This window comes from Euprymna scolopes, chromosome 33, assembly GCF_053919585.1.
Source record: "Euprymna scolopes isolate OS-2025 chromosome 33, ASM5391958v1, whole genome shotgun sequence".
NCBI lineage: Eukaryota > Metazoa > Mollusca > Cephalopoda > Sepiida > Sepiolidae > Euprymna > Euprymna scolopes.
The window spans coordinates 69,529,856-69,551,016 of record NC_136514.1 but is presented as its reverse complement, the minus strand read 5'-3'; the positions used below and the strand labels follow the sequence as shown (position 1 = coordinate 69,551,016).

At 33.4% G+C, this 21,161-nt stretch overlaps 1 protein-coding gene across 4 annotated transcripts in view; it reads left to right on the top strand.

Annotated features, from left to right (window-relative positions):
• The window catches only part of LOC145258285 (CCR4-NOT transcription complex subunit 1-like), a 267,943-nt gene that overhangs the window by 169,723 nt on the left and 77,059 nt on the right, over nucleotides 1–21,161 (top strand). For all 4 annotated transcript variants that reach the window (XM_080116291.1, XM_080116293.1, XM_080116294.1 and 1 more), the window contains 2 exons: nucleotides 10,530–10,638; nucleotides 19,264–19,362. In XM_080116291.1, coding sequence (XP_079972417.1) covers nucleotides 10,530–10,638; nucleotides 19,264–19,362 — 208 coding nt within the window. The remainder of the gene's footprint in view (nucleotides 1–10,529; nucleotides 10,639–19,263; nucleotides 19,363–21,161) is intronic.

Below are 21,161 nucleotides of genomic sequence, written 5' to 3'. Positions count from 1 at the left end.
GTTGCATCGTATCATAACAAAGGTCCATATAAAATTTCAGCCAGATTGTCACAGTAATTAGCGAGAAAAAGGACAACAGATGGACCAAAATAATAGACACACAAAGTATAAGTAGATATGTGCAGAATACTTTGATGCTGAAAAACGAGTTAGATGTAGAACAGTTAAGGTAATAGGGTCAGTTCAAAGAGGTATAGGAAATATAAATATAGGAAATATAAATGGAGTTACCAGTGATAGGTTAGTTTTGAAATAAATTTCTTAAAGCTGTCAAATGCATACCAACATATAAAAATTGTTATGACTGATGGTGCAGAAAAATTTTGGTTCACAGTATGAATGCTATTGCTGATGGTTTAAAAAACATTTAATTAAATCTATTAGTGATAGTAATGATTACTAATTATTTGAAGAAATGAGTAGAGATTGAATGAAGAATATGTGAAATGCAAGTTAAAATACCATGTGATTGAACATTGTTACCAATATTCCCTTTAGGAAGTGTGGAAGAAGTTGAAGGATACACTGTTTGAGGTAACAATAGATATGTGAGTGGATGAAAGAGCTTCCAAGATAAAATGGCAATGGTGGAAGAGAAAGTTGAGAAGTGTATTAAAGAAAATCAGAAACGATAGATTAAGTGGAGGAAAGATTTAGTGAATAAGGATATGTATCTGGTGTCACAGAGGATAACAAGGCAATATTTGGTATAAATTCTAACCAAACAGGCTATAACTTTTGACCCTTTTTCTAGGGCTAAAAAATCTAGTGAGATATATATATATATATATATATATATATATATAAATAATAATAAAAGCTCCTTCAATTTTTCACAGACTATGGATACACACTGTAGGGGCACTTGCATGTGAAAGTTTTGTGGAAGGAGGTGCGCAATCTCCAACCACACCTCTCCTGAGTCGACATTGTTAAATACCAATGGCAAGTGAAGTGTATGTACAGGACGACTGGAAGCAAATGTCGAAAGAGCACATACCTAGAATTCTCAAATAATCACTCATCTAGTACTAACCAGACTCAAACATTGCTTAACTTTGGTGATCTGATGAGAAACGGTGTGTCAACACGATTATGGTGTATGTATATATATATATATATATATATATATATATATATATATATATATATATATATTAATTAAATAGTATATTTGAATAAGGTAGATTGAGACATTGGTATAAAAATAGACAAAATTGGCCTATGATTAATAATTTCAAAATAACATTTAAAATATATATTTATACAAAAATCTTAAAGGAATATAGAGCAAGGTTTTAACAATAAGACAAGATAGAGGTTGAGCAAGCTTGGTGTCCAGATATACTACAATGGGATGATCAGAAGGATGGAGGCTATATATCTATAAAAGTGAAAATGTCTGTGTGTGTACATTTCTCTACCAAATAACTCTGTCAATTTTCAGTCGAGAGACTTGAGATTTGACATGAGGGTATTGAGATTTGGGAAAATCCTTTAATCAGTTTTCGGCCAGAAATTTGGCTGTCAAGGAGTCAAAGTTCAACGATTTGACCTTTGAAAATTCTATCAAACTCCTCTGCCAATTTTGGGTCTAAACATTTGAAATTTTAAATGTAGGTTACTTGAACATGATTCAAACTTTTTAATTTGATTTAAGCCCCAAAAAATAAATGTTAAGGGGTCAAAATTGGAGTCAAAGTTAAAAAAAAAGTGTGACCTCTGCTGTCTCTACCAAATTACTCAGCCAATTTCTGGTCTAACTAAACATTTAAAATTTTACATAAATTTGAACTGTCCAAGTTCAAAAGATTTGACCTTTGCAGTATCTAGCAAACTACTCGACCAATTTTGGGTCTAAATATTTGAAATTTATACATAACGGGTATTTGGACATGCGGTAAGCATTTTAATCAGTTTTGGGGCGAAAATTTGGCTGCCAAAAGTGTTATATGGTGGGTGGTATTTTAAAGAAGTACCAAATTGTATTGTTGTTGTTTGTCTTAGGAGCTTTAGTGGGAGATTAGAGTCTTAGGAGTGTTCATATGTCTTAAGATGTTTTTGTTTGTTGTACATGTTAATACGAGACAGCTGACGGCTTGTAATACACAATGAGAGGAGATTTGATATATAGATAGATAGACTGAGAGTTTGTGCGTTTGGCATTTATACGTTTGACAGTTCTGTATGAACGGGAGTGTTTCTATAAATATTGATACATATATTTCTTACCTATTTTTAAGATGATTTTCACAAAGTTCTTATAATATAAATGGACAATACCTTTTCTGTTGAATCACAACACGAAGACGCAGATACACAAAAATGATAACGTCCTTTATTTCATGACCGGTCCATGATTTCGCTTAAGGAATTCAAAGTTTCTTTACATGGCCTTTTCTTCTCTAACCTTTCGCTTCTAAGGCTTGACGTCAGCAGCCGTCTCTGACCTCTCTCTCGGCTCCCTCTTCCCGACTCTTCTCCTCTTCTCCCAGACTGCATCTAAAACTCTACCTATATTGAGAACTCGTCACGTCATTGCATGATTAAACATGTGCTCATAAAGCACGTTGGTGACATGCGTCACGTTGCCAAACTTGACATGACCCCGAGTTCAGTAACCTATTTTTCAAATAGCCTCTTTACAATTTCAATTGACTGTTAAATTCCTTATTTTAATTTTCACAGAAACAAATTTCATTATTACATTCCTTTTCTAATAAACAGATATCAATTCAGGACACTTTTGATGATAATCTCCCCTCCCATATTAATGGGTGGAAGTTTGTTGTTATCTATCGAGTTTGAATCATTGGAGCTTCACATTATAATTAAAATCCAATAATTAACTTTTATCAATTTGTAAAGTCGGCTTAATATTAATTTACATTCGAGTTTAGATAATTATTCAAGGTTTTAATTTAGGAGGTTCGTTTTCATAGGTGACTTTTTCTTTGCTAATGTCACTGTGTTATATTTCGAATATAATTGAAAATAAGACTAACTATATTAGATGGTTTGATTGGCTAGCCAGGAAGCAAGCATTTTCAATATAGGCAAGCTTGCAGTAATAGTATATAAAGTATATTACTTAAATAAAGTCCTAACTTTATCTACTCTAATAGAGAAAAATAATTCCCGGAATTTTGTTATTGCATTTGCAATAACTCTTATCCCTGAGTGGCTTCCGGGCCTTGATAGGTGGTGACCACTGTAAAAAAAAAAAAAAAAAAGGTATATAACTATTTTGTGTGAGCTAAACAATTGCAATTCCACATTCCTTATTTTCAATAACATTCTGTATTTATTTTAACTTATGATTGGAATTTTCAATTCCAAATCTAGCTTCGCAAGTTCGAATCTTGACTATCCTATTTCATATTCACATTTAACTAATTCCCTATTTTTTACTTACATGAAAAGGCGACAGCCCTTTATCATGTAACAAAAGGTCAAAGTTGAAAAAGTTGACTTTTGCAGATTCTACCAAATTCCTCCATCAATTTTGTGTCTAAAGACTTGAAATTTTAGATGTAGGTAACTTGGACATGGGTAAAACTTTGATTTGAGACAAAAATAGATGTTAAGGGGTCAAATTTAAAAAATTTTTTACATCTGCGGTCTCTACGAAATTACTCAGACAATTTTTGGTTTAAACATTTGAAATCGAACATAGTGTATTCACACGTAGGGCAAGTTATGAACAGTACATAGGCTCTGAGCAAAGCCAGGCTGAACTGCTACTATTCAATATAAACAGATGGCAAAGACAAATTTGGATATTGTTAGGGAGTATTAGCTACAGATGAATAGGACAAGAGGAATGCTTGGAAATGCTATGAGAGATTGTTGAATACTAAGTTTTCATGGAACTTAAAAATCTACAAGTTAATGAAGTAGTTCAGCCATAAGAACTGAGAAAGAAATGATATGGGAAACTGTAAGATAAAGAAATGTAACGCAACTGGTTAATAAACAAGCATTGACATATCTTCCAACTCTACAAGGAATAACTACAAGTCTTAACTCTCCATTATTGATTTATTTTATTATATAATCATTACTATATATTATTAAAATTATATAATTTATTTAACCATTAAAATGTTTGTCAATAACTTCAAAAGAGACAGCTAAACAATTTCTGAAGCTGATGCTACCAGATAAGGCTGTCTATTGGCTTCCTGAGACGAAATGCACCTACATCGATGTTCCTTTTTGTTTTTCTATTCTCTTTTGTAAAACTTAATTGTGTTCTACAAAACCAAAAACATCCCCCTTCCCCTCTCCTTTCTTTTTCCTTCCCTACTTACCAACCCCGCCCCTCCCCTTTTTTTCCCCTGTTGGTAGGGCACTAGAATAAGCTGACTGCCCCCCCTGCAGAGGGTAAAAATCTCTCAATGGGGCTACCAGTTAGCAGTGGGTTGCTACCCGTAATGCCTTAGGACGTGATCCTTGTGATTGAGCTAACCTAGACTTGGGTGGAGAAAAGTCTAGGCACTGCAACACATTAGTTCGGCCCTTACTTTGGCTAGACGGGCGTTCGGAGACACCCGATCCAATCAATGGGCCAGTCACGCCAAGCCCTAGCACATACACCCAAAGTACCAACTACCATGACAAAGAACGAAACTTAAAGGTACTCCCATCTTTTAAAAAAAAGTTTTTTTTTAAATTTATTCCCTCACTACAAAAAATAGGCAAACCAAGTAAATGCTAGAAGGCGGTGGCAACGGTCAATCAATTGGAAAGACCAGAACTCCACACTCCATCTGAGCAAATGTATTTTTGAGGACATATTGAACAAAAAATATAGTGCTTGAGAACTTCTTACCAAAAGAGTATATCTTCCACGTAGCTCCGACATGGTCAAGGCGAATGGGTTTCCCCCTTACTATGCCCCAATTTTGGACTCCGAGGTGGGTAGGGAGTGAGGTTGATGAAAAATAAATCCCAAAATCCATGGCTGATAAAAACAAATGTATCCCCCTCAAAACCCTTAAAAAGAAACCATTCCTCTGACTCTGACCTCTCAAGCTCAGATGAAGAACAAAAATTCAAAACTAGAAAAATCGCTCCAACTATAGATGGAGGAAACTTCCCATGATTCTTGGTTATTGAATTAATCGAAAATAAAAAAATTGGAAATTTATCACCTTTCCTAATAGAAAAGACATTATCCACAAAAAGTAAACCAAAAATGATAAAAAAAACAAACGATGGAAATCTACTAGTTGAGATAACCAATCTTAGAGATGCTCAATCTCTACTCAAAATGAAGAATTTCCATGAGTACAAGTGCAAAGTCTTTCCCCATAAAACACTAAAAACTTCGAAAGGAGTAATTCGAAATTATGAACTATCGCTGGCAACTGATGAAGAAATAAAAACCGAATTAGAAAAACAAGGAGTAATCAACCACATCCGCATAAACATAAAAAGAAACAATAAAATAATAACAACTAACACACATATATAATTAACGTTTAACAAATCAACAATACCTAAGGAAATAAAAATTGGCTACTTAAATGTAAAAGTAGACCAATATATCCCAGCCCCATTAAGATGTTTCCATTGCCAAAAATATGGACATCATAAAGAAGCCTGTAAAGGAATAAAAATATGTGGAAAATGCGGCAACAAAAAGCCTGACCACACCGAAGAAAAATGCATAAATGAGGTGAAATGCGCTAACTGCAAAGAAGATCACCTGGTCTTCTCTAAAATATGCAAAACATATAAAAAAGAATGAGAAATAATAGAAGTAAACTATAAGAAAAACACAACCTTTCCAGAAGCCAGAAAAATAGTTGAGACGTACATGAAAGATAACATATATGCTGAGACAACAAAAAAGACAACTAAACCATACCAACATAATGAAATACATGATCAATATAGCGAGCTGATAAACAAACTGATTACATTAAATATTAAAGAATGGCCAGAATTTCAAAATAGCCTAAAAGGAAAATACTCAAATCTGGGAAACAAAATAGAAATAACAAATCCGAACAAAGAAAATAATATTCCATCCACAACAGAACCATTAAAAAAATTATCACAGAAACCAACAAAACAACCACCAGAAATTAATAAAAACATAAGCAATGATAAAACAGCAAATAAAGAACATTCCAGAAAAGAAGAAAACCAAACAATAGACACTCAAAATAGATTCCAAATTCTAGAAAAAATGGAAACCGAAAACACCCAAGATAAAAAAGAAACCAAACGAGTAATCAAGAGGGGAAAAAATGAACAAGAAGCCAAAACAGCAACATCTCAAGCAAGATCCAGATCGACATCCAGATCCAAACAAAAAAAAGAAAAAACCCAGCAAAACACTTCACCAAAGATACAAATTCCGACAAAAGATAAACCCTCTACTTCTAAAGAGATGGAGTTAGAGGAAAACTAAACATCCTCATGGATAGAAATAAAAGACAACAAATTATCCAATGGAATTGTCGTGGAATAAGATCTAACTATAATGAACTTCTTATACTTATCTCGCTCTTCAATCCAACCATTGTTTGCTTACAAGAAACCTTCCTACAAAACAATAACCATTTCAAAACACCAAACTATGAACAATACAACTATTTCCATAACACAGGCCTTCGTGCTAATGGAGGCACCTCAATTCTTGTAAGGAATAACATACCTCAAAGCAATTTCTCTGTCAAAACAAATCTCCAAGCAATTACAACTCTAGTCACATTACACAAAACAATCACAATCTGCTCAATATACCTCCCTCATGAACCAATAAATGAAAATGAACTAGAAAATTTAATAAAACAACTACCTCCACCATTCATTCTTCTAGGAGACTTTAACTGCCACAGTACGTTATGAGGATGTGAAGTCACAAACTCAAAAGGAAACAAAATTGAACAATTAATTAACAAAAATAACTTGTGCCTTCTCAATCAAAAAAATCCCACATACTTAAATCCAACAAATGGATCAACTAGTGCCATTGATCTTACCATGTGTGATTCATCAAGCTTCTTGGATTATACATGGAGCACTTACGAAGAACCCTGTGGAAGTGATCACTTCCCCATTATAATCAATTACAGTAACTCCATCCAAAATCACATACCCAGGTGGAACACAAACAAAGCCAACTGGGCCAAATTTAAAGAACTCTGTTCACTAAAACTAACAGAACATCAAATCCAAACAATAGAAGAATTCACGGAAGTACTCATAACAATAGCCAAAAAATGCATACCCAAAAATTCTCTTCCTGGAAAAAAAAAACAAACCATGGTTTAATCCAGAATGTAAAACGGCCATTAGACAGAAAGGCAGCCTTAAAAATATTTAAAAAAACAACCCACAACGAACAACTTAATAGAATACAAACACCAAAGAGCTAAAACTTGAAAAACAATTAAAGAATGCAAAAGATCCTGCTGGCAACAATTTGTCAACAAAATCAACATCACCACTAAACCCAAAACCGTCTGGGAAATGATTAGGAAAATAACTGGAAAATATAATCCAAATCCAATCAAACACCTCAATAATAAACAGAAAATAACTGATAAAAGATATTGCTAACACACTAGATAAAACCTTTGCCGGAAACTCATCATCAAAACACTACAAAAGACAATTCCAAATACTTAAGAAACATGAAGAAAAGTAGAAAATAAACTTTAACTCCAAAAACCAAAAGCCTTACAATGAAATCTTCTCACTCAATGAACTAGAAACCGCCATAGAAAAATCCCATTACTCAGCTGTAGGACCAGATGAAGGGCACTACAGCTTCCTTAAAGAAATTCCATCAGAATCATTAAAACTCTTTCTCAAAATTTATAATAAAATATGGGAAACAAAAGATTTCCCAACTTCATGGAAAAATGCAACAATAATACCAATACTCAAACTGGGAAAAGATACATCAAACCCAGAAAACTACAGACCAATAGCTCTCACAAGCTGCCTATGCAAAACGTTCGAAAGAATGATTAACTATTGTTTATATGGTATCTAGATGACAACAAAATAATTTCTGAAATCCAGTGTGGATACCAAAAAAATCGAGGATGTATAGACCACATCACTAACCTCGAAAATTACATCAGAAAAGCTTTTATCAATAAGGAACACGTAACATGTTTTTTTCGATCTTGAGAAAGCATATGAAACTACCTGGAAACATGGTATCATAAAAGATCTCCACAACATCGGACTAAGAGGCAGATTACCTGAATTCATAAAAAACTTCCTAACAGACAGATCTTTCCAAGTTCGCATAGACTCAACTTTATCAGACCCACAAAATCAAGAAGGAGTGCCCCAAGGCAGCATATTATCAACAACTATCTTTAACATAAAAATCAATAACATTATAAAAGAACTCTCTCCTGATATACATAGCTCCTTATATGTTGATGACTGCTCAATCAGCTACAGATCTAAATACACTCACACTATTGAAAGAAAACTACAACATAAATAAAATTAATAAATGGGCAACTAAAAATGGTTTTAAATTCTCCAAAATGCATCCATTTCTGTAACCAACGCAAACTCTACCCTGATCCAACCTTACAGATTGAAGGCGAAAAAATTCCATTCGTAAATGAACACAAGCACCTGGGAATCATTTTTGACAAAAAACTAAACTTCATTCTACACATCAATCACATCAAAACCAAATGTAATAAAGCATTATAACTCCTACGAGTCATCGCCCATACAGATTGGGGAGCTGACAAGAACACACTACTCAAACTATATAGAGCATTAATTAGATCACAAATAGATTATGGTAGCTTCATATATCAATCCACCAGAAAGTCATATCTAAAAACCCTCAACACAATATGCCACTCTGGACTAAGACTAGCACTAGGAGCATTTCCAACCTCCCCTGTAGAAAGCCTGTATGCAGAAGCACATGAAACTCCTCCAATGCTCAGAAATCAAAACCTTGGTCTAAAATACTACACAAAACTTACAGCCAACCCTACAAACTCAGCACACAATAGCACTTTAAATCCAAACCGTAAACACCTTTTCGACCAAAAAGAAAATGCAATCAAAACCTTTGGACTTAGAATAAAATCGATTTCCAAAGAAGCAAGTCTACCCATAACTAAAATTCACAAAACTGTCCTACTCAAAACCCCTCCCTGGAAAATCGTATCCCCTAACATCGACCTAAGTTTAAGTAAATATGAAAAGAAACATACTCATCCAATAACTTATTATGATAATCTCAATAAAATCAAAGAAAAGTATCCAGACCACACACACACATCTATACAGATGGGTCTAAACAAAATAATGCAACAGCCAGTGCAGCAATACTCAATAAATCAATCAAAAAACAATTAAATCTCCCAAAAGAAACCTCCAATCTTTAGTGCTGAAATACATGCTCTAATCCTAGCTCTCAAACTCTCCTCCAATAACAAAAAAAACAAATTTATAATCCTTTCAGACTTCCAATTTACTCTAAAAGCGATTAAAAAAAATAAAAAGATGGACAACTCCCTATTCGCAAAATTACTCCAAAAATGAACTGAACTAAACAGTAAAAAAGAAATCATTTTCTGCTGGATACCGAGCCATTCCGGTATTAAAGGTAATGAATTAAGATTCTGCAGCAAAGAACACCTTAAATCTCCGAATCGATGCAAATTTTAAAATTCCATACATAGATCTAAAAAGACGTATCAACGCATACACAACAGAAATGGCAAACCTACTATATCCGATGGTGAGGCCCCACCTTGCAGGCCTTGGGGAGTGTGGAGCCACCCTTTAATTGCCATTGCTCCCAGGTCCACTCTGACCCGGAGTGGTAGTACCTGTTTGAGTCCCAACTATGGGTTAAATAGAATCCGACTTAAAAAACAAATATACTCCATTAAAAATCGTTCCTCAAAATAACTAGATTCAGCATTAAATAACCTGAAAAAGGTTGATATGCCGTAAAACAAAAACAACCAACCCATTGATTACTGTACATGCAATAACGCTTATCCCTGAGTGGCTTCCGGGCCTTTTGGTGACTACCATGTAAAAAAAAAAAAAAATGCACATCCATGCACAATAATTATATCCCACACAGAAGTGACACAAGTGCTTGTTTAGTCTCTAAGCTATATATACAACTGATCTGCCAGGTGTTGAAACCTTGGGCCCAACATCATTATTCATGCCGGTACTGAATCACTTGCACGAATGGGAAGTATAAATACTGAATTTTATCTGTACAATACTTTGCATCTGAACAAGATGTCAATCTCGGGTTTGATAAGTGAGAACCTATGAATTACAGCTTTAACAGAAAATGATTTTTGTAACTCGGTACTGTCCCTTTAGGGAGATCAATAATTATAATTTAATAGTTAAATATTTATATTGACCGACAAGCACTTGTTTCATTTAATTCTCAAAATTCAGAATCATTGATTTAAAAAAAATTTATAATTCAATTGTTTTTTCATATAACAATTTTATACCTATATATATTTCCTCTTTTCTTTTAACAGGGCTGTTTTTGATTGCAGAGATGATGTTAAATACAATTTAGATGCATTGGAATACCTTCTGAAGAACCATTTCTTAAATATCCAGCAGTTTGATCAGTATCTTGCTCAGGTCAGTCTAAAAAAACTTTTAATTAATAATCTAGTGGGTAATTGTTATGGCTTTACCTTTTCGTGTGCTACAAAAAAAAAAAAAAAAATATCTCTCTTTTTCTCTCTTACTTTCCCTCTCTGTACTGCTCTAACCAAATACGCCGACGTGTTTCCACAATTCCCAAAACCTCAACATGAAATATCTCCAGAAAAAAAACTTGAATAAACCTAGAACCCCATCTTCCAACGTAGACCCCTACTACCAGGTCTCCTTCTCCAACATCGGGGTCTACGTTCCAACCTTCCAGAGGTTGAAACCCAATTACAGGAGACGAAACCGAACATATTATTTCTAAGCGAAACTGGAATAGGGCCGACTACTTCCCTAGATGAGTTCATAATTAACGGATACTCTAATTTAACAGCTAAATCTGACCCCCAAAATCGCCATGGGCATGGAATATGTGCCTACATTAAAGATGGCAGGGATATCTCTAGAGAAGATCCTAACTTACCCTATATGTGCTTCCGGGTTGCACTTGCTAACACCACTGCATTTATATTTGCCCTCTATCGGTCCCACAACAACGGAGTTACTATCTTTAAGAGCATATCTGAGAAAATAGACCACATCCTGTCTGCACATTCCTCGGCTAACATCCACATCTGTGGTGACTTCAATGTCCATAACGTGGAATGGCTGACCCATTCAAATAAGACAGACGATGAGGGGAGGTTATGTCATGATTTTGCCATTGCTTATGACCTCACTCAGATTGTTCGCGAACCCACTCGTGTGCCCGATACACCTGGTCAATATGCAAGCCTCCTAGACCTTTTCCTCTCAACTTCCCCTGAGCTATGCTCATGTTCCGTTCATTCTCCTCTAGGATCCTTCGACCACTCCGTTGTATCAGTGAAGATAAAAACGAAATGTAATAAGTCCCCAGACGTACCCCTCCACCGTACTGTATACCGATACTCTATGGCTGACTGGGATAGCTTCCGTACATTCATATCTGATTTACCTCTGCACTCCATGTTTAAAAAGGAAGTGTCCTCTATAGTATCAGATCTGACCGAATGATTAATTGTAGGTATAGACTAATTCATACCATCTAAAAAATTCCAATAAAAACCTAACAGCCAGCCATGGTTCTCCCCAGAATGTGCTGCTGCTATCGCGCACAGAAATCACTTTTTCCATAACTACCAACGTTATATATGCACTGAGACTAAAGCTGCTTTCAAGACTGCCAGCAACCACTGTAAAAGAGTAATAAAAAATGCAAGAGAGCTATATGCCCAGTCTGTTAAATCCAAGGTAGCTGATCAGCGGCTTGGTTCCCACCAATTTTGGCAAATAACAAATAGGATCCTGAACAGAAGTGTGCGTTCCATCCCAACCATCATCAATGGACCAGAGGTCATCTTGTCAGCATCAGAACAAGGCCAAACTATTTGCAAAGAACTTTGCAGCTAATTCTACCCTATGCGACGGCCATCAACTCCCCATATTTCCTCCTATAACTCAGAACACGCTAGGGAACATACAAATATCTGTGCATGAGGTCGCCAAGCTAATCAAGAACCTTGATTCCAGTAAAGCAACTGGCCCTGACGGCATCCCAATTATAGTGTTAAAAAAGCTTCAACCAGAACTTGCTCCCATACTTACAAAACTGTTTAAGCGCTGCCTTAAGGAGAATTGCTTTCTGACTCCCTGGAAGACCTCATCAGTTTGCCCTGTATTTAAGAATTCAGGTGATAAGTCATCTCCCTCTCAGTACAGACCAATAAGTCTCCTGTGTGTTATGAGTAAGTTGCTGGAATCCATATTAAATTGAGAAATAGTCAACCACCTCAGCAGAAACAACCTTCTTAGTGACACACAATATGGTTTCCGCTCTGCAAGATCTACCGCAGATATGCTGACGGTTATATCTCACAGGATTAGTGAATCTCTTGACAAAGGCCTCCTTTCTAGGGCAATTGCTCTTGACATATCAAAGGCCTTCGACAAGGTATGGCATAAGGGTCTACTTCACAAGATTTCCAGCTACAGTATAACTGGAAATGTTTTCTCAATCATTAAATCATTTCTCTCCGATAGGCTCATAAGAGTAGTGGTCGATGGACAAAAATCAGAGGCCTGCAGTATTAATGCTGGAGTCCCTCAGGGGTCAATCCTGGGCCCAACTCTCTTCCTGATCTACATCAATGACCTCCCTAAACACATACTTAAATCATTCGTTGACATCTATGCTGATGACTTGACCATCTACGGCAACACATCAAAGGTCGTAAATGACAAAGTTCTCTCTGATTCTCTCTCCTCTGATCTTGAGCGCGTGGTTCAGTGGGGGAAGACGTGGCTGGTTACCTTTAATGCATCTAAAACCAAACTCCTATCCTTACATCATCAATGCTCTGATCCCCATCTGGCATCAATTGTGATGGATGGCTCTCGTCTGGGAGAAGCCTTGTTTTGACAAGCTTCTGGGCTTGACCTTTACTTCTGATCTGAAATCGAACACGTACATCAAGTCTGTTGCCAAGGTCGCTGGAAAGATGGTGGGATCCTTCTACCGCTCCAGAAGATATCTCAGTACTGATGCAATTCTCTATCTATATAAAAGCCAAGTATGTCCAAGGATGGAATACTGCTGCCATATCTGGGCAGGAGCTGCTAAAACAGCCTATCCTGCCTTGACAGTACAAAATAGACTTTGTGGTTTAGTGGGGGATGCCCTTTTCTCTACTTTGCAACCTCTCTCCCACAGAAGAGACGTAGCGAGCCTATCCTTGTTTTATCGTTATTTTCATGGCAGGTGCTCGTCTGAACTCCAATCTCTGGTCCCCCTCGCCAATCTTTCACGAAAAATACCCGTCTAGCCGAATCCACTGTGAAAAATTTCCCCCACTCTTTATCTGTCCTAAATTAGAATGTGGATTCCATGAACAAAGCTTCTTTCTTAGAACTGTGCGCCTGTGGAACTCCGTTCCGTCTGCCTGCTTCCCACCTGACTACAACTTGGATGTGTTCAAGTCCAACGTTAACAAATTCCTAATGAACCGCCCCCTTAAGTAAACACTTCATCAAATCTCCACGCTAACGTAATGTACTTGCAATAACCTGAGTGGCTTCTGGGCCTTGATAAGTGGTGACCAATGTGTAAAAAAAAAAAAAAAAAAAAAAAATCTTAGTTTTTTATCTAACCATCTGCAAATTATTCTTTTCCCAATGAGAAGGCATTTGCCTTTTGTATTGCGTACACTTATATGCATAGTATTGCATGCTATAGAATCAGCTTTGTCAAGTTTCATATCTAATAGGGTTGTTGGAAAATATGTGTCACTAGTTGATTTAGGCTAGATTAGCACAACTATCCAGCATTGCCAGAGTTCATGGATTACAAAATAAAACAGTTAAAGTGTAACATCTTTCTTTTTGAATCTTCCTCCTCCTCCTCTCTAGCAACTGGTTCAATATAACAGAAAAATAAAAAAGAAAGCTGACCGACTATTTAGCCTAGTTTCAGTGTTTTTAAACGTCTACCAGTAAAAACTAAAAGTAATTTAAGTAAAGTAAGAAATAACTCTGAGAAAAACATGATTGTGTTTTGTCTGAGGCAATGCTAAAAAAGAATATATTGGTCCTCTCTAGGCGTGTCTTGTGTAATTTCATAAACAACTGTTCTTTATGTTAAAATAGCAATTAGTGTTCAATTGTTAAATAATATTGAATCCAACATTTAAATTGAGGAGTTAGTTTCTAATTGGGCAGCATTTCATCATCACATTAAAGAGGAGATTTCACAATCAATATATCTTTTATGAGTTAGTGCTTGCAGGTGTAGCTGAGTTTGTATATATGAACTTGTAACAAGATTGCAGAAAGTGAGTGGAGAATCAGAATAGTGAATAAGAATTATAATTGATCTCAAATAAAAAAAATTCTACAGCGAATTAAAAAAATATATAACCGGTTTTAATTAATAACCAATTTCGTAATTTCTTAGTTGCTAAACAAATTAAACTAACAGTTAAAAACCTAGACCAAACTAATAATAACCAAGTTAACAATCCCCACCCCATTAATTTATTCTATCGCAATCAGCTACACCACAACTGTAAATCGGATAAAAAGGTACTAAGGAATATAATAGTTTGATATATATCCCCAGTCAATAATAAGATCAGATTTATAATCTGTTACAAGAAATTAACAATTGCTAACCTTATAATTAAAAACAACACTTCCCGGACAACAAAATCCGTCAATGAAACCAATGTGGTTTACAAATTCAGATGCCCCTTAGGAGAATGTACTTTCAACAATAGAAAACACTAATAGTTACATTGGACACACAACCAACACATTGTCTAGATGATTAACCCTACACCTTTCAGATACAAGCTCGATTTGCCAACACCTAAAAAATGGCTGCCCACATTCCCAATTTAAAAAATCCTAGTTGAAAAATCAAAAATTATTTATATGGATTCAAACGTAAAGATTAAAATTACTGGAAGCACTGTATATATGAGCTAAACAGACAAAAATTAACTATGTAAATTTTGCAAACAGTAATAGCATTTTAAAGTGCCTGCTGGGTATGTAATGATCCTATATATATATATATATATATAACTACTTCATTTACTCACATAAACCTTTATAAACCTTTATATATATATATATATATATATATATATATATATATATAACTACTTAATTTACTCACATAAAATTAATATACGAAAGTATAGATTTATGCGTAAGCTTTAAGTATTTCCTTCAAAAGTGCTCAATACGTAGGTAGAGCTAGTTAGTAAGTTATAAAATGTATATGGCGATTAATTTACACTGAATATTCCGTATTTCGTCCACTTTAGGATTCTTCGGGCTTATGTATGTGTGTATATATGTGTGTGTGTGTGTTGCAATGTAAATTTATAAATTAAATAAATCAGAAAAAAAAAACCCAATTTCCATACCATTTCATAAATCATACTTTTAAACCATGCATGTTTATTTTAGCCATGTTGTTAACGTTAAAAACGTTTTTTTCTTTTTACACACGAAAAGCTTCACTATTTAAGTAATTTAAATTAAAACATCCAGATTTTAAACAAAACAGTAATCAAAAACTTCCTGAAAATCAGTTAAATGTACTTGCAAAAAAAACAAAACAAAAAAAAAGATGGACGAAAACAATTTATGTAACTTTCTTACACAAATTCAACCAAGATATTAGAACGATCATATGAAAAATGGAGAAATTACAAAAAAAAGATGATTAAGCAGAAACACTCCGTGCTGTTCAACAATGTCTAAATAATATATATATATATATATATATATATATATATATATATATTATTTATACATTGTTGAACAGCACGGATATATCTTAAAATATATCAACAATTTGCAATGTACAAATACCAACAAAAATTACATCAAAGTAAATTGACTTGAATATTAAGTTACACAATTACCAGTAATTAAGCATATATAAAGTTTTCAAAACCAAGAAGAAAAAAAACCTAATAGGGATGAGAATAATAATGAAAATAGAATAAAAAACTAATGGAAATGAGAATAGAACAAAAAAAAAAAAAATAAAAAAAGATTACAACTGCATTAGGTAATTGGGTTAGGGAACTATGTAAAAATCAAAGAATTCAAATTAAATGGTCAGTGTTGGATAAGGGTAGAAAATATAAACCAAGTAAATCTAGATGTAATCTGTGCCTACTTCAAGTTTATTATGTAGTGAATTCTAAATAAGACATACAAGTTTGTCTGCATAGCAATAAATTCCTACTTTTGTGCCTAAAACCTGACTGAAATAAATTTATAAAGGAAAATCCAGAGAATATACTAATAGTAAAGTATAAGGAGAACCAATAAATTTAACATTAAAATTTAAAATGGTGAAGTTTATTAATAATTTATTAGATCTTCAATTTCACATACTGGAAATTAAATAGTTGTAACCTTAATAGTGAATAATAGATATAGTTTTAATCTTAATAGTTATGGATAATAAGATTTAAACCCTGATAATTTTAATAGCACAAGAAAAGAGAAAAAAATCTGTAGCAGTAGTAATCAAATGCAAGATACTGGTACGAACTAGATAAGGAGTAGAATTAAATTTTTATATAATATTGAAAATAAATGAGAATTATAACTATTATAGAATTATGGGCATTGTGAAGGTAAGGCTAGTAATAAATTTTTGTCTTGTAAGATAAAGTGAAAATATGGAATTCTTAAAACTTGAGATTTTGGTGAATCAATGAAAATTAGATATCCAGAGTTAACCCCCTTTGAACACTAATTTTGAGATTGGCTTTCGAAGAGATAAAAGAAATTAGGATAAAAATATAAAAGTATTTTCTAAATTTTGAATTCTTGACTTAACAAGTATGGAATGTAGGTTTATTTTAACTTATTAAAAATAATTCTGTTAGAATAAACTTTTAATAAAAATTCCTTCTCACGAAATAAAACATTACTAAAATCAATTAGAAAATCGTGAATAAAAACCTGAAGATATGAAACCTTTTAAGAATGAATAGAATATAAATTTAATCGAGGATTTGATGGTGTCGCCAAGTACTTTGAAAATAAAACAAAGAATTTAGTGTAAAAATTTAATTAGGTTAGAAACAGATGGAGGACTAAGGTAAGATAAAGATAAACAATTGCCGAAATTTAAATCTAAGAAATAGGAATACGAAAATGAGGCGATACATAAATTCCATGGTCATCGGAAAATGATTAAACAAAATAAAATGAAGAGAGGAAGGTAGAGTCAACTGCTTGGTACCGTAAATAACAAAACCAAACTCTGTTCAGATATGTATTTATTCAATGTTTTTTTTTTTTTATCAAACCATCTGATGAGATGCTATTCTGGAATATTTTTGAATAACAAAGTTCAAAATTGTCTGAATGGTATTATACTGTCCCCAGGATGCGTTTGTTTAGAAACATACGATCCTTAAGCAGTTAGCATAAACGCATACTAGCAATCAAAATTCTGAAGACAGGAATCCTTTAAATAGGTTTATTGAAGGTAGATACGGTAAAAAACTGAAAGAAAAAAAAACATTGTTCAAAATACAAAGAGAAAAAGTCCTGAACGAAGTTATAAAAGGGCTGGATTGGGGAGTCTTATGTAAGGAAATTGACAGCTAGAAATAAGGGCGAACACGTGGATAAAGAAAATAAACAAAGTTTGTAGTTAAAATGAAATAATATAAAAAATAACATTAAGGTATTAAAAAGTGTCTTTAGAAAGGGAATAATGTTTCTTACTGGAGATGGCTTAAAACAGCGAAGGATAATGAGATGAAAAACAAAGCCATTCGGCTAGAGTAGAAAACCAGCTAGTAAGAGGATAAAACACCGGTCAATCTGCTGGTGTGAAGTCAGGGGAAACTCTATAAGAAAAATGTCCGGCCAAGGGAGATAACTATTTAAGAGACAAACTGAGAGACATAACAGGTGTTGAAACAATTGTAACATTCATGAAAAATACACAACATTTTTAAAAAAAATTTTCTTGTCTTGGTTTTGAATATATATATATATATATATATATATATATATATATATATATATATTTAGCAAAAATTTTCTTATTCTTTTAACTTCTATTTTTTGCTCTGCTATGCATTGAATTCTCCCAAGATTTTCTGAAGAAATTGCTCTATCCTTTATGGATATAACTTATATCATGTTTCATTTTACTTAAGTCAGAGTTCTCAGAAATCAGGGGCCATTTTCCTGAGGCTAACAATTAATCTTTATGAGATACATACATATTCAATTATTCCATTATATTTCTCCTTTACCTTTCAAGGGCTGTGTTAGTAGAGAAGTTGGAAATATTATTTTCCTCTCCCCAATTGACCATTTTAATGTTATAGTATATCTTCTGTGTGGTCTTTGATCTTCCTCATCTAGTCTGGTGAAGTATCCAGCTTCATGCTATTACTTGAGGTAAGATTACTTGGAGAAAGTGCACCATTCCTTGTAAAAGCTAGTGTAGGCTGGCCATCGTGAGGAGATCTTATTTTATTGTTATTTTGAATATTTAGCCATGGTTTACTTCCAAGGAATGTACCCTTATGCTAGGTTGTCCTGACAAATCCCTTTACAGAGAGACCTTTAAAAGGCATTAAAGTTTGTGAGTGTAACTTATGTATCCAACATTGTTCTGGTATCAATTCTGCTCAACTGTTTAGTTACAGTAACACATTATTATACTAGATTAAAATATAAAATATCCATTCCTAAAATGTTTTGTTTTATTTAGCTTAGGATTTTGTTCAAATAACACGACAGTTTTTTTTTTTCACTCATTTTTACTTTCATATCTGATGATTTAGAGGCACTAAAATTAAAATCTCTAATCAATTTCATTTGTGGTATTAGTTTCCTCAACTTTTTTTCTCTATTGATCCTTGTGTGAAGCTTCCACAATCTGATTAATTTTTATAATTGACAAACTTTGTGTTGTGTGTGTATGTATATATATATATATATATATATATATATATATAAAATAATGATTTATATTAAAAATTGTCAAATTGTTAAACAAATTTGTTTTTATTCTAGCAAATTGATAATGGAATGAATTTCCTCGTCTTAATGTTTGCTATTCAACTTGTTCAGAAATTTGTAGTCGATGAAAAAGCAAGTGGTCTTGTTACTGAGGTAAGTCAATTCTTCAGATGGCATAAGTAATATTTACACTCTTTCCTTGCGCTCTATATAGATAGGTATCCCAAACCAAAATTTTAGTTTCATTATATCTAAAAAGAAAAAATGAATGTGGTCATATAGATTTTTGTAAACCATAAACAAAAGAACCAAATTTATTTTGGTAGCTCAATTAGCCTTCAATATAAGATTGTTTAAAGTTTGTTGGAAAGTTGAAAATTTGCAATCATGATCCAGAATCCAAATTTCATAGTATATAACTAAAAATATAAGCTACTAACAAGTGAAAAATCCTCATAAATGTAATGTCTTGTGGTAAATGAAAATTTATACTAATGAAAGCAATGATTATGAGTTGAAACCAACCTAAACACTAAGCAAAATACCACTACCAACGGGGGAAAAAGTGCAAATATGACACGGAAATACAACTAATGTATTGAATCTTCTTAGTATGATTTATAACACATTAGAGATCAAGGTAATTTTTTCTTTTAATTATAAATTGATAAAACCACTCAATTATGGACCATGTAAAATCAGTCGAACAGACAATTTGGTAAAAGGGTAAAAAAGGGTTAAAAAAAAAAAAAAAAGTCAAAAGTATACGTTACTGAAATTGCTGTAAAAATGTAACCATTGGAGGTAGGCGCTTAAAACTTTGCAACTTTACTAATTTTTGGGTGAGAAACTCAAAAAAATGTTTGCCTTGTTTCTAATAACAAAACTTTTTGCCACAGAAATATTTTTACTTTGGGGAATTTAAACTTGCCAAAAAAGGAACCAACAACAATAACATTTAGAAATTTGTTATACAAAAAGTCACAAGTCTCTTTTTTCAAGCATTGAAAAACTTTCAACTTAAAAGACAAGTAAACAAGATATTTTATAGGCAGAGGTCTTACTACAATTCCTTTCCTTGTTGATTTTCTCTGAATTCTTTCATAAGCTTCTGCTATGGTAGATATATCAAGAACACTCCAAATCCTACCATCATTTGAAACTGACATTACCTCAAAACCCCATCTGTAAACAAATGCTGACTCTACCTGTGCAATGTCATCTGACAAAGGCCATTGAAAAAAATCTTTTCTACCTTTAGTTTGCGATAAAAATTTTATTACAGCGTTGGATGCATATATAACCTCAATGACTTGGCCAATGTAAAAGTTGGTGTCATAGACAGCAACCCATTGTCTTTGATGCTCATAACTGAACTGACTGAACATAACTGAAGATATCCTGAGATGGTTCTTCATCACAACTGCAGGAGTTATCTGAATGTTCAGCAGATTCATTCAGGGACATTTTTGTTGCTTTGAAGGTGGAAATGAATCAACTGGATTTCTTAAATAGTCAGAGAAAGCTGCTTCCAGTTGAACTTTATTTCCACTGGTGTTGATTTAACACAACCTTAAGATATCTCCGTTCAAGTTTATCAGAAACACCTGATAGAACATAGGTCTCAGGTGGTACTTTTATAGTTTATCGGCGAAAATGGAGACGCTGTTTTTTTTTCGTGCACCTGTTAAAATCTGAGGGAGAAATCAGTATTTTAAACTATGACCAAAGCATGAAATAAATAACAAAAAAATTAAACTAAATGATTTTTCGGTTTCATTTAAATTTGTTGTTGACTCTTTAAAGTTGCTTTAATTAAAAAAATAAATGTTTGATTAAAATTATTTATTTGTTCGGAGGGGGGGGGTGAAACTGTTTTTTAAAAATCCAATGTTGCTTTCATTACAAAATAATTTTATTAAAATTATATTTTCTTACGCAAACTTTTCAAT